Genomic DNA, 15,272 nt, shown 5'->3' on the forward strand with positions numbered 1-15,272 from the left:
AAATAAATAAACAATAAGGTTGCCAAACATTCCACAATCTTTAAGATTTCTGTGCAGAATGGTAAAATAAAGCATTACAATAAAAATATTGCATTTAGTTGCAATATAATTCAGTCTTTATTATTTTACGGTATAATTTTTAGTTTCATTAATATTCTAATTAAATGTTTCATTTTCATAGAAATAATTAAAAAGCAGCTTGAACTATAAACTCGAAAATTCCGTACCGAATATTTAACGGTAACTGTAGATAAGATCATATGAGTAGTGAGAGGTGAGGTTACGGATTAAAATTTGTCTGCTTTAGAAATTCTATCAATTAATTCTTCATTAAAGAAAATTATTATTTTTAAAATGGGTGTTTTAGCAACTACCCAATACACTGTTTATACCGTTACATTGAGTGTAATTACTATAATTGGTAAGATCCACTTGAGGTTTTTTATTACATATTGTTATTTACTTTTGCATTATACAAATTTTAATGTATATACTCCTTGGAAACTTAGAATGTAATATTCAGCTATAGTAATTTTTTAGATTAATAGAACCTCCAAAATATTCGTGTACTGTAGCAATATGTTAGTTATGTATGAAATTATATTTCATACACAACTAACAATACAAATTCATACATTTTATAGAAATGACTTTTCTTCGAAAATTTCTTCCCCACCATATATATAATTCCTTTGTAATATGTGCGATTCATGCAAATAATAGTTTTGCAGTTTCCTTGTAATTGGGAATCGCTTTAAATACTATTAATATATGCTCATAGCTATTTCTGTAGGAATTAGGAACTGCATTTATTAATATAATAAAAAGTCATTATATTTTTAAATATTTTTCAAGCATAATGCCCATTTTTATAAATATAATACATTGAAAGTTCCCATTTTAATATATTATAATGGTACTCATAATGCCACTATAGACTGTGTTTTTTATAATTATTTTTATAATGTTAGTTAAAAAGGACCGACTAAAAAATGTGTTATGAATGCCAAATTTTTTAATACCAATAACTTGCTCAATATATAGTAATGTTTGGCATGATTTAGCTGATAAGGAAAAATTCATATCTTATTTTGTTGTTTTACCATGTATGCCTTGTATTTTGTCTAATTTCATGATTTTCTTTTAAAATCTCTGAGATTTATCATTAACATTTTTTTTAAAGAATTTTAATGTGTTATTTGCTACTTGTTTAAGAATTTATGTTGACCAAACTGTCTATGAAAATTTAAAGGAATTAATTATTAATGAGGACATGTGTTTTACACTATTTGTATTTTACAGATTTTTGTTAACATATTAAAATCTGTAAAATATGAAGCATTCTGATTATGGCTTTGAAATTTCCAATAGAAATATGTTAATTGCCATTTTTAAATAATTTGAAAAATATTATGATGATCAAATTCATGGCAATCTAATAAATTTAGATAGTAATTGTGTTAGTAATTTGCTCATCTTATAAACTAAAGAAATAATTAATGTCGGCCAAAACAGAGATTTGTCTTGAAATAAATTAATAAAAAAATCATTGTGTAATTTTATCTAATTTATGAATAATTCAACTTAAATTGAATAATAAAAATGTTATAAAATAAGTCACATTTCTTTTTACATTTGGATCTAAATACCTATAATGTCATCAGTTGTACATGATTGTAAATTTTTTACTCTAATCATGCTTGAATATCAAAATTTTTTTGGATAAAATTACTCTTTAAAGTGACTTGCTGATTAACTCTTTAAATATATCAGTGTTCAAAACATTTGCTCTATGAACATTGATAAAATTCTGCTTGTATATCTTGGAGAATGTATTTTAATTCAGCACTTGTAAAACATTTAGAACAAACTGAAAATGATATAGGGAAAACAAAAATGTAATTCCAAATTATTGTAAATTAATAAGAAAATATAAAAGGTTAAAGATGTTAAATATAAGAATTTGAAAATAACTTTTTGCCACTGTTTTTGATTTAAAATTTATATTTCATTTCTTAAAGTTTTTGAATAATTACAAAATTTGATAATAATGAAATATATTGAATTTCCCATTATTGCTTTGGTTTGAAATTCTTTTCCTTTTAATGTTACTATAAATTCACGTACATTTGCATAGTGTTTATATTTTAATGCTCTTAATATGTAAATTATTCTTGCATATCGATTTATTTTTTGTTAGACTATGAATTTAAAATTTAGTACAGATTTTTAGTTTATTATTAAAATATTATTAGTTGAGCACAATCTTGATATGTCACTGTTAATTACATGTCAATTTAATTTCCTTTAAATATATGCTTGTATAAATTTTAAATTTTGTATAACACTTCACAAGTTCCTAAGTTAATTTTTACAAAAAATAAATAAAGAGAGAGAAAGAGAGTTGGAACAGTTAAGTTTGTCTTTATATGAAAAGTTTTTGGATGTTGATGATTGTTTCAGATGTATGCTTGTTCTTTGATTGCTTTATTTGAAATTATCTTTTATAATTTTAATTCTGTATAAATATTTCTGCAATTATTTTATTGCAGAGATGAAGTGTTGTTATATTTATTTTGAAAATATTTTATGCTATGAATTGAAAACTTTATGAGGATTTGCATCAGTTAAAAACTGATGTAAATCCTAAAATTATTCAAAAAATTAATTTAAAGCAACTTTTCTTTTTAGGTTTGTTTTATATTTTGTCTGGCAGAGGCCAACGTATTGATTTTGGATGGTAATTAAATTTACTTTATTTCTACAAATAATAGATTATAAATTTTACAAATTTAAATTAATAGAGTGATATTTTTTTACTTTTAAAAAGTAGTCTTAACGTATGCAAATAGATCATCGAAGGGTATTTCTTATAATTCATAAAATAATGGCATCTAATGATTTTGTTTTATTTATCTTTTTAATGCAGCATACAAAGAAATTATTCTTTTTGTGCCATATTCATCATACATTATTGGTGTAGTCATATATATTTACATTGTATGTAGTTGCATTGCATATAGATATATTTTATTTTGATATACAAATTTTAAAAAATCGCATTCCAAAGTAAAAAATTTTTTATATTAAATATTTGAAACTTAAATTGTATATGTGTACCGAAAGAGAAAATTCAAAAATCTTTATTTCTAATTTCATTAAAGATTAAATATATCATTTTTTTTAAAACATCTTTTTTTTTTTTTTTTTTTTTGCATATATTAGCAGACTGGTAAATTTTTTCTCCTTTCGAAAGTAAATATTTTTCATAAAATATTTGTTTTTGTAACACTCAGAATCTTATATTTTATTAATTTAGTTATATATGAAATAAGTCTTTTATGAATATGTATGACTTTTGACATTTTCTTCTTCAGGCTTTTAACAGACATTTCTCCATTTATGTGGGGTAGTTTGGGAATTGGTTTTGCTATTGCTCTGTCTGTAGTTGGCGCTGCCTTGTAAGTATCTATTAATAATGTAACTAGATAAAAGTTTTCATTTATTTGAATCAAAATAGATTTGGTATTTCAGCATTTTGTAACAATTAAAAAAAAAGAAAAGAATTTTAAATTTTACATCTAGCTGATAAATTTATGGTAATCATATAGTATGCTTTAGAAAAGGGAATATGGAGAGTTATTAATTTTCTTGATTCTAATTTCTTTATATTTTATAATTAAGCAGAAATTTTGGAATTTCAGAAAAAGAAGGATTTATAATTGTGTGCAATTGTATTTGTAATTAGAGCCTAGTTGTACCCATTAATATTTACTTAAGAGAAAATGTATGATTTCTTTTGGGTTAGTATAAATAAAGTACTAAATAATTTTAGATATTGCACAATTTGAAAAATTTTATATTTACAGGAATGTCAGACATAATAAAATATGATTAGTTTACATTGATAAATTTGAAATATCTATCTTTATGTATTTATTACATTGTTGCTTTTTTTTTTTTTCTGTATAATTTTACATTTTTAAGAAAGCTACAGTTTGGAAGTAGATCATGCTGGTTTTTAAAATACAATCCTTTGTAAGAATTATCATGTACATAAATTATATGTATATAATTACTGATACTGTTTATTGTATATGATAACATTTAATAATTTTAATTTAATTCAGTAGTGAATACTTATTCTTAATCCATTCTTAAATTTACAGTTCTCTGAATGTAAGCTGTAAATCATTTAAGAAATATCTTTTCATTTTGATCCTTTTTAATTGCATAAATATATTTAAATTTCTTACTCTTTCCATTTTGACCTTTTTTACAAAAGGTGTTAGAGTTGGATGTTAGAATAAAGCTTTATTTTAAATAAAATTACAATGGATAGGGATGAATAGCAATTTTTTAAAAGTTATTTAATTGTAACTGATAAAACCGCTAACAGTTAAAAAAATTTATTTTGGTGTGTTTGTGCCAGAGTGCTAATTTTTACAAACTATTTATTGTTTTAAGAGAAATTCAATAGCAAAATCTTATTCTTTTATAGTGAAATATAAGGAGGGGAAAAAAAAAAAGAATACATAGTTTCTTGACGTTGTATTCAGGACTGATGATAGAATAAATAACATGTTAAGTAATTTTCTTATGTAATTAAAAGTATAATTATTTTTTGTAAATATATTCTTATTTTTCTAAACTTTTATTTTTTGCATAATTTGTAAGGTATGTTCATGAAAAAGGAAATCACTACTTTTTATGTTTTTTGATTATGCTAAAATTGTACAAAGATTTTTTTCAAATAACAGGAATTTATTTATTTTAGGGGCATTTATACTACTGGTGTGAGTATTGTTGGTGGAGGTGTTAAAGCCCCTAGAATAAGAACCAAAAATCTTGTTAGTATCATCTTTTGTGAAGCTGTTGCTATTTATGGTATCATCATGGCAATAGTTTTAGTGAATGGACTTAAAGTAAGAAAAATAATTTTCATTTTTCTCTGAATTAAATGTGTCTTATTATTTTTTGTATATTATGCCATATTTTTTCTTTCGTCCTTACACTACTAACTCCAGCGTAATTAAATAATTTACAATATACAATGAAAGTCTTTTAATAAGGTTCTTTCTAATGAAACTTGCTTTAAAAAAAACATTAAATAACTTAGTTTCAATGTTGGTGGAAAATATTCACAGATTCCTAGTAGTATTTTATGTGTATATTTGTATAAAATTGCGACATTTACTTAGTTAATACCTAATTTAATTTATTTCATTCAAACTTATAGTTCTATTATTAAAAAAAGTATTAGGTTAAAATTGGTTCTTATTTCTTCTCTAAAGGTGCTTCTTTTTTAAGAATTAGTCTATGAACTCTGTGCCTGAAAACTGTGCTTGGAACTCATTTTGGTTAAAGAATTAAAGAATTTTTTATTACAATTGTTGTAATGACTTAGGAATTGGTAAAATGATATAAGACCAATTAGAGTGTTGATTTTACCTGGTATGACCTGAATTATCACAAATAATTGCTGTTTCTGAGTTGCATTTTACTAATGATGAAATATTTTTTTTTTTTTTTTTTTTTTTACTACCAGGAAATTCAGAAAAACTCTATTTTGATTTTGAATCAGTGCTCTTAATCTTGATATTGTTTGTTTTGTTTTCACCTCAACATGGAATTACCAAGTTTATTTCTTGGAGGTGATCTGATCATTTTGCAAAGTTTAAGGTTATTAGATTTTGATCAGATATTGAATGCCTAATATCATGAGTTTGAAGGAAGCTGTCATTTAAATGATTTAACATCTACAATTTTATGATTAGAAGAACTGTATATATTTGTTTTATTAGTATTAAAACAATTAATAAGTGTTATTTCATGGTTATATATTATTGTAAAATTAAACTGCTGTGGGATTAAATCCTTGAACCATCTCAGTAAAAACTGTGGTGATTGAAGATTGGTATCCACTGCACTATTTTTGTATGAGAGCATGTGACAGTCACATTCTTTACAAGTAATTTTTTAATTACATGATATTATAAAATGCTGGTTATCCAATCAATTTTTATAGTTTCTTACTATTTATGTTGTGACTTCATTGATAAGCAGTTGATTTTAATAAAGTATCTCATTCAAAAGTTTAATTTACTATAACATATGAATGTTTATTTTTGGTAGTTTTACAAAGGTTGTCCTTAGCTTTGTATTTCTGGAAAGGATTTTTGTTTGGCAGTTGCATTTTTATTGATATTTTCTAAAAATTGAGCTTGCTTTTTTAAAAATAAAATAAAATCATCCAATTTGGGAATTTCAATTGAAATAACGTTGGATACACAATATTGCTATAGGTTTTTTTTTTTTTGTCTAAATTATATATTTATAATTATTACACCTATTACAATATATTTATAATTATTACACCTGAAAGATTATTCTATTCAAAAACTTTTAACTACAGATTTTTTTCTTTAAACTTGTCAGTTAAATTTCTCTGATTTTTATTTGATTTGTTGATTAATTTGCCTGCTCTAGAATATCATTAATAAGAAATTGCTTTAATACCAATATCTTTTCTTATCCTTCAAATGAAATAATGATTTGATATAATCAGTTGTCTATAAGTTCTTAACAAACTGACATAATGGAGAATTTAGATAGTGTAATTTTTATTCATGTAACAGAAGTATTTGATATGAATAAATTGTAATTTGAAATTGTTTCATTCTTCATATTTTTTTGAGAATTTCGGGAGAGGAATTTCTGGCAATTTAATAATTGGAGTATTTCAAATCAAAGTATTACTTTGTATTTAAGATGTTTTTTCCCCCTTCTTCCAAAATCTTGATTTTTTTAAAACTTTTTTTTACAGTATCTAACAGTGCTTTCATTAAATTCCTCACTTTCATTTATTTTCTTATTATATTGAATTTATTCTGGTAGAATTCAGTGAATTCAACAAATTGTCTTTTGATTTAAATGCTCTTCTATAAAAGAATCTTTTTCATTTACTTCCAATTTTCTGAAATTATTTATATATGAGATTACTTTTGTGATGACAATTGTAACTGAATTTCACTGAAGATCTAATTTTTCCATAAATGCAAATAGAGAAGAAAGTAAAAAAAATTGCCCTACTTTGCTATAGTTCGTCAATGGATTCTGAGACGACCACATTTCGACGACTCCATCTCATTAAAGGGTGAGATGTGGAACAATGAGTGCATTTCCGGTATTACATTTGACCTTGGATTTTTCTTATTACAAACTAGTAAATGTAAACATCTCCTCCTTTCATCTTTCCTTTCACCCCTATTTTGAAGAATTAAACCCATCCTAACGCATGCGCAAAAATGTATAGGCTTTTTACAATCCGTTGCTAACTATAATGATCTGATGAGGATGATCTAGTCACTTATATTTAACAATTTATTAACATTGTTGTATTTAATAAACTTCTGAATCTTTTTAACCCATTTGAGAGCACTATATTAACTCTGTTTTGGAGGAGAAAACATAGAAAAACCAATGAAACTACTTTTTTAATCTGATTTCTATACTTAGCATTGGCCAGAATATTTGTTGAATTAACAAATATTTATATATATATACCAGAATATTTTTCAAATGAAAATAAACTTTTAAATATATATTGTTTATTGTATCATTAAAAAATTGCTTGGTAGGATATTTTTGTAAGCACCATGGTTTTATTTCATGAGAGAGAAAAGTTTCATCAAATATGCAAGAACAGATATAAGTGAAATAACTTTGAAAATTCTATTATTGTAATTTGAAAAACATAGGTTAATTTGGCAAGTTACTAGCAAAATATTAAGATGTTGCTAGCAACAATTCTATTATTATGGCTATGTATTTAATCTTATAGTAGCCAATTATTTTGATATAATTCTAAATTCTTAGAAAAGAGCTTTTTAAAATAATCAAGCTGTATTTTTTGATATAACTAAACTTTGTGCACTCAAGAATATTTTTAAATTAAAAATTTCAAGAAAATGTATTTGAATTGAATGTGAAAATATTAATCTTACACTTTATTTACAATGAAAATTACTAATATACAATGCATTATAATTAAAATTTGCAAAAAGTACTTTCAGACTTAAATTTCTTTTTACAAAATTAAGAGGGGGGGGACATGAGTATATTAAAAAATATCGCTTAGAATAATGTAAAATGTTTTCAGAATCAAATAGAGATATCTCTCATACTGAACTACATTTGATTTTTAAAAAAATGTGGGAACCAGAATGCAAGTTTCTGTATTCCCTGAAAATTAGGGTGCCATTTTTCCCTTAAATTTTTTTTCTTCATTTAATTAGATTTGTTTTCAACATTAAGAGATAAATTATCAAAGTCAAACTACAATTTCAACTCAATCAATAGCTTCAAATTTTATAGTATTTAGGATAATTTGGATCATTTAATTTCTGTTAACTTAAAGTTTGAATTTAATGGCAAAAAGGAGAGACACTGATTGAAAATTATAGTTGTTTCTTATTTATTTCTGTTTTATATTAAAGAGAAAATCTTGACAAATTTTCTTTTTTGATTTGAAATGCGATTTAAAAATTATATAAAATGCATATGTTGGCAGTGGTAACAAAATACTAACATTAGTTTATAATGCTTTTTGATCATATACGTATATATAAATTTGATTTTAATAATTTTTTTTATATTTATCTATTTATTTTATTTAGAACTTCACTTCACTTACTGTTGATCTAAACTATGAACTCAAATCCATGAACTATATGTCTGGTAAGTTGTCTTTAATTTCATGTGAGATATTTTAGTGTATGCTAAGTTTCTGGAGCACTTCACATTATTGAACAAACTATTAATTAAATAAACTATTAATATAGTAATTAAATAACTAATTTCTAAACTGTTAAAAATAGGCAAATACTTTAAATTTGGAAAAGGATTTAAATCCCTCTTCTTTCCAAAAATGTTTTGTGCTTTGAGTTAATAAATGGACTAAAAACAAAAATTGTGGAGCTAAAATTTTATTCAGTCTTATCCTTCTCAGTCATATTTAGCAAAATATTCTTGACACACCTTTTTAAACAAAGCTTTGTTCTTCGGCAATTAAAAACTGAATTAAGAAACTCATTATTTTTGATGGATTTTATATCAATTCAATGGCCACTTTAGGGAAAATTCATTAAACATTGGATAGTAGGTATGGCTGACGATAGGGTTAAAATAATAAAATTTAAAGCTTCATATAGTTTCTGCAATCAATTGCATAAAAGTGAAACTTCTTTTTGTTTAAAATATTAATGGGTTAAGAATGTTTTACAAAATATGATGAATACGATCAAGTGACTATATAAAAATAGGACTTCATAATTTTTTCAGCTGGGAACATAAAATATAATTCTTTATATTGTTTAAAGTATTTTTCTAATTGAAAGTGTCCATCACTTATGATTTAGAAATTAGTTTTTAGACCAAAAATAGGCGATTTGTCATGTAGGTATATTACAGAAAATTGCAAAAGGCAATCCCTACATCCTATCTTTAAACTTTCAGAATTCTCTTAAAATTTAGTTTGACACAAATTTTGGGAAGGAACCTCCAAAATACCATTAACAATTTTTTTTTTTAAAGTAGTTTCACTAGCAATACAGATCCTTTCTCAATGTTTAATACAATCCCTTCACAGTGTGAGTATAATCCAAATTTTTAAAAACTGTTTTTCAGTAAAAGTGTCTTATTGGTGTATAGTCCTGAAGTATGATTTTACAAAGAATGGGATAGGAAGATATTAGATAATAATTAAAAAAGGAATTTCAATTTAAAACCCATATGTAGAAATACCTTGAAAAATATTTTGTAAAAACATATTTAAAATTTAGTTTTCATAGACTCAAGGAACATAAAATATAATTATTTGTTACTTGAAGGATTTTTCTGACTGGAAGTAAATGCCTGTTTCTTAATGAAGCAGTAATTTACTTTTGATAATTTCAGTACATTATATATCAATCATATATATCTATAGGTCTAGCCATCTGTGAATGTTATTCTCTTAAAATATTTCCTATCTGCAGATTACAAATTTTATTATCTTAAACTTTATATTATCTTTGTTTTATTTCTGAGTGCTTTCTTATTTTTTTTTTTTTTTTTTTTTACAAATGCTTTGTATTTAAAAGATGAAAAATCTCCTGCAGTCTGAATTGCATGCTACCAGAGTTATAAGCTTATATATCCTGCAATGATAAAAGTTCTGATTCTCAAAGGGGAGAAGATGGCTTATTGCTTGTGTGATATTTTATATACAAATGGTTATTCATGATGAAATGTTAGATGAAGCAATATTTAGGAAGGAAGGAGAATGAGTTAAATTTCCCCATCCAAAAGTTATGTATGGACCACCTCTTTGTTTACTTTAATATATGTGGTGTGGCATTATCTAGTTGGTAATGGCATAGAAGAGGCAAGTAGCACACTGGGTATACTACTATATTTTTTGCCCTCACGGTAATAAACTGTAACTAAGACATGGTATGATTTTTTTCTGCTCTTCCATCAAATTTTTCTGTAAAAAAAGTTTATTACACTAAAGGTCATTATTGTGCTTCCTAAGATTGGTACCCCCTGTTCACATGCCTATACTTTAAACTTGAGCATCTTTCTCTTGGACTTACTGTTGACATAGTGCAGTTTCTATACTTTACAGCTGGGATGAATAAACTGGCTGTCATGGTCTTGTCATTAAGAATTCAAAATGTACAAGACTAGTATATTTTGACAAATGTTAATACCTTTCATTCATAAATGTTTCATTTTTTGCAAATGCTGTAATGATATAGCCAATGATATTTTCTATCATAATTATTGTGTAACATCCATTTCTTATCACATCTCGTCCAGAAATGAAGATTACTTGTGATGTGAAAGAGATGAAGAGCATAAAGGAAATTTCTGGTTTTTCCTCAGTAACACTGACATATTGAGCCATTATATCTTTTTATTATCATAAAAATGCAATCGATTGATGGAATTGAATTTCTCTGATATTCCAAACTCTATCAAGAGTTCCTTTTACTTTTATTTAATTATAGTTCTTGGTTAGTTTTAAATTCTTTCATCTCCCAGGGCAAATTGAAAGACCTCTTTTACATTGTATGCCACTCAAGGATATTTCTTCAAATATTGAGTTTATTTTTTTGAATAATTTTAGCTGTATTGCTTCCCAATTTGAATTTGTAATGGGAATGCAACCTTAAAACATTCTTTGTTATTGACATGCTCATTTCAGAATTGTGCTTTCTAAATATTTGTTTTTGATTTTTCCAAAATACTGTAGTACTCTACATTGACTGAGGATTAATGAGAATGTCAAGTTCCCTTGTCATTTCAGTAAACTTATCATTATCAATACCTTCTATTTCAATTTCACATCCTACCCAACAGCACAAACGTTTTTGGAACATGCAGCAATTTTATGCAAAATTGAATTAATCATCATAAACATTTATATAATTTTTATTTTCAGGATATGTAATGTTTGGCGCTGGTTTGACTGTTGGTTTGTGCAACTTCTTCTGTGGTTTATCTGTGGGTATTGTTGGATCTGGTGCAGCATTAGCAGATGCTGCCAACCCTGCACTTTTCGTAAAAATTTTGATTGTGGAGATTTTTGCCAGTGCTATTGGACTTTTTGGACTTATCGTTGCCATTATTATGGTAATTCAATTACTTCTTTATTTTAAGGGGGGATTGTTATCTCATATATATTTTATATTTATTTTTACTATTTTCCTTTTTTTAGTTTGAATATTTAATTAAGCAAGTAATTACACAAATTTTTCTGTTTTAATCTGGTAATCGATTAAACATTTTTATTTCCTTGAATAAGAAATTTGATTTTTCTATAAATTATACTATTTATATAGCCTTCTTTCTAATTTTAAATTGCTTACTTCTAATTTTAATTTTTATTATGTGAAATAAGAGATTTTTTTATTTTAAAGTACAATTGAGCTTTAAAATAAAAGGATCCAAGCTGATTGGGTTCATAATCACATTGGTTTATAAAAAATTTGATTAATTGAGACTACATTTTAAATCATGTTTGCCTTTCTTCTGACAAGATTTTCCAAAATTGTGTATTTCACAATATAAAAAAAGTCCACAAATATTAGCAAATTGTTTTATGAGTAATTAAATTTCTTAAGAGTTTTGCGAATGTTACTGATATTATCATGTGAGAACATGATGTTGTTTTGGTTACAGAGTTTCGAATTATTGAAGGCAACGAATAATTCGAAGTTCGAAATCGTGTAGGCAATGAATAAAGCATAAATAGCAATATCCATCTTCATCACTTGCTTTTACGAATATTGCATTATTATTATGTATGCTTCTTTAAAACCAAATGCGTTTTTAAAAGGTTGATCTTGCTGTTAGAGACAGGGGGTTTTCACCATAGTATCCTACGGGGCTATAGAAAATCCCCCATGAAGTCATCTACTGCGCATGTGCAGATGGTTTTCGTCGTATCTCGTAAACTACGTATGTTAGAGACAATGGGTTTTCAATATAGTAATCCTATGGGCTATAGAAGATCCCCATTGAGTCACCTACTGCGCATAAGCAGATGTTTCCGTTATATCTCGCAAACTACATATATTAGAGACATGGGGTTTTCACTTAGAAGTACCCCCCGCGGGTCCTCTAATCCTCCCAAAATTTTGGATCCATTGCGCATGTGCAGTACGGATTTGCTTAATATTGCTCAAATCAATGTCGGATCGATGCTATAGAGTTCCTATGGGTCTCGAGATATCAAAGGCGTCAACTTCCGGTCAGACCGGAAGTTATATCTCGGTTTCTATGCAACGTAGAGACGAGTACGATCCGTCTAAACACATGTCTCGATGAATAGAGTCGAATAACATTTTTACCGAAACTCTTGTCTCGATACGATCCGAGATCGGGTCTCGAATTTGTGCTCATATCGTTGGATAATACTCGTCGAAAGGCACGTAACGATACGAGTTTCGCATTACTACTCCGAGAGATTCGCGAGATATGGACTCTCAAAGTTGTAAAAATTTGAATTTTCAAGCGAGGTTTTCGACCTCTTTTTTGCAAAAATTCTCTTTACGACTGGCATCGATACACCCTACTGGATGTCTTCTGTCGAACGGTACCACATTTACGTCGCTTACATTATTAGGAGCAGAGAAACGAAAACGAGAACGGAAAAAGAATATGATGTTGTTTTGGTTAGAGGGGGTTTGTAGCTCGAAATCGCGTAGGCAATGAATAAATCATAAATGGGGCGTCCTAAGCTTTCTACCGATGAAGCCTTGCAAAGAAAATAAGAAAGGGAACAAAAGAGCAAACAGAGGCCGGAACAAAACCTTCAGACAAAGCCTTCAATCACCAAAAAGGAATGATGAAAATTTAAAATTAGAAGCTGATCGAATTAAACATGAACGTAAAATAGCTTTACAACGGAAACGAAGAAAGTGTAAACGCATGCAGTGTGTTGCAGAGTCTCAATCGCAACACTCAACTTCTAACATAGAACGTGTCCATTTGGATTCTGAATCACAACCGTCAACGTTCAACGCAAAACGTCTCCGTTTCGATTCCGAGTTTCAAATATAGCTTTCTAGCTCTAAGCAATTCACCAAAAAAAAAAAAAAAAAAAAAGTGTTCTCACATGATAACTTGAAATTTGAGATGGCAGATTTCATTTTTGGATTAATTTTAATTTGATTCTACCTTTAAATCAGTAACATTGCTCTTATCTTCATTTTATTATCTTTACTGTTTTGTTTTAAGAGTGCTCTTAAAAGAATGTTTTCTCTTGCTCAAAAATGCAAAACTTTTTGATGCATTTACAATATTATCTTTTGCATCTCTGGAAAACATATGGAATTAACTTACATAACTATTGAAGTCTCTAAAATGAAATTGCATTTATATATTTTTCTCTCTAAATGACATCTTGCGGTATAAAAAATTATTTACTAACAATGACTTCTTTCATGGCATTATGGGGAGGCAATCTGAAACCAACTACAGTGCCAACAGAAATCAACTTCTCATGAAAATCAACTAAAACGTCAAATTTGGCATTCTATTCAGAAAAACACTGTTTAGTTTTCTTTTTCCAGTTTGATTGACAGAGGCCCACATAATCAAAGTTCTACTATAAAGAAAGTCATCATAATAAGAGTAACAAAATTGTCACAAATATTAAATATTATTTTAAAAAGTATTAAGTATCTGTAAAAGATAGTTGATAGCTTTTTTAAAAAAATTTAAACAGTGTGATATATTTAATTTAAATTTTGGAAGCTTTTACATTTTTATTTATTTGCAGAAGAAAAAAATATCTTTCAAAAACTAAAAGCACATTACTCCTTGAGATTGTATATTTTTTATATTGTTCTTCAGTATAAAGATTTTTTTTTTACATTGATTTTACTATTTAAAAAGATTTAGATTTATAATATATATATATATGTAACTGTTTTCTTTAATTTCAGAACTCCAAGGTAAACATGGGAGACAAAATGAATTAATTTAGCTGTATGTACAATTATTGTGTTACTTGTCATTTACTCAAGTTCATCCTATCTAATCCAGCGAAAAGTTGTTCTTATCACCAGATAGTGTGTGGCATTGTGCTGATTCATATATGTGTGTAGAACCATGAAAACCAAATTTCAGCATTCCAACTCATTTTCATATGTAAAATAGGATTACATTTTTGTTATATTGTATAATTTATATTCAAAAATTAAATTATTTGAATGTTGTGTAATTCTAGTCTTGAAATATTTTTATATAATTTTTATTTCATATATATCTGAATTTGCTGATCATACAGTCCACGTTAACACTAAATACATCATGTCGAATACCTTTTTTCTAAATTTGCAGTTTTGTGTATTAAAAAAAAAAGTTGGTATATTTAGTGTTATATAGCATAAGATTTTATATATCATGTTCATTCTTTGTTTTTGATTAAAAGAGTATCTTAAAATAATAACTTAGAAATATTTTAAGATTTTCATTAATAATGGTTTTGAAATGACAGTTTTTTTATTTTCCAGAGAAATTTTCTTCTATGCTGTTAAAAAATCATTTATCAAATAATTATGACCAACATTTAAAGTTCTCTATATAAGCTTTTGAAATGCTTAATAATATATCTCTTTCAAAATTTAAAGGTAATATGTAAGAATTTTTTTTTTAGATATGATTGAAATTTTTTTATATAAAATTACTAGCTTGAAGTTTCATTTTACATGAAACCA

At 26.3% G+C, this 15,272-nt stretch overlaps 1 protein-coding gene across 1 annotated transcript; it reads left to right on the forward strand.

Moving 5' to 3' along the window:
- The first annotated feature begins 256 nt into the window (after positions 1 to 256).
- LOC129966677 (V-type proton ATPase 21 kDa proteolipid subunit c''-like) lies at positions 257 to 14,776 on the forward strand. The gene is made up of 7 exons (XM_056081192.1): positions 257 to 421; positions 2,692 to 2,740; positions 3,378 to 3,461; positions 4,778 to 4,925; positions 8,679 to 8,739; positions 11,489 to 11,679; positions 14,499 to 14,776. The coding sequence occupies exons 1-7, from the start codon at positions 355 to 357 to the stop codon at positions 14,532 to 14,534; spliced, it is 636 nt and encodes a 211-aa protein (XP_055937167.1). The 5' UTR covers positions 257 to 354; the 3' UTR covers positions 14,535 to 14,776.
- Positions 14,777 to 15,272: the final 496 nt, after the last annotated feature.

This window comes from Argiope bruennichi, chromosome 4 (assembly GCF_947563725.1).
Source record: "Argiope bruennichi chromosome 4, qqArgBrue1.1, whole genome shotgun sequence".
NCBI classification, from domain to species: domain Eukaryota; kingdom Metazoa; phylum Arthropoda; class Arachnida; order Araneae; family Araneidae; genus Argiope; species Argiope bruennichi.

What these genes read in the sequence shown, in the direction of transcription:
- LOC129966677 (XM_056081192.1), top strand. Translation starts at nt 355, where the DNA reads ATGGGTGTTTTAGCAACTACCCAATACACTGTTTATACCGTTACATTG. An exon ending in TTTTAGTGAATGGACTTAAA is followed by an intron (nt 4,926 to 8,678) that starts GTAAGAAAAATA and finishes TATTTTATTTAG; the next exon opens with AACTTCACTTCACTTACTGT. An exon ending in TTATCGTTGCCATTATTATG is followed by an intron (nt 11,680 to 14,498) that starts GTAATTCAATTA and finishes CTTTAATTTCAG; the next exon opens with AACTCCAAGGTAAACATGGG.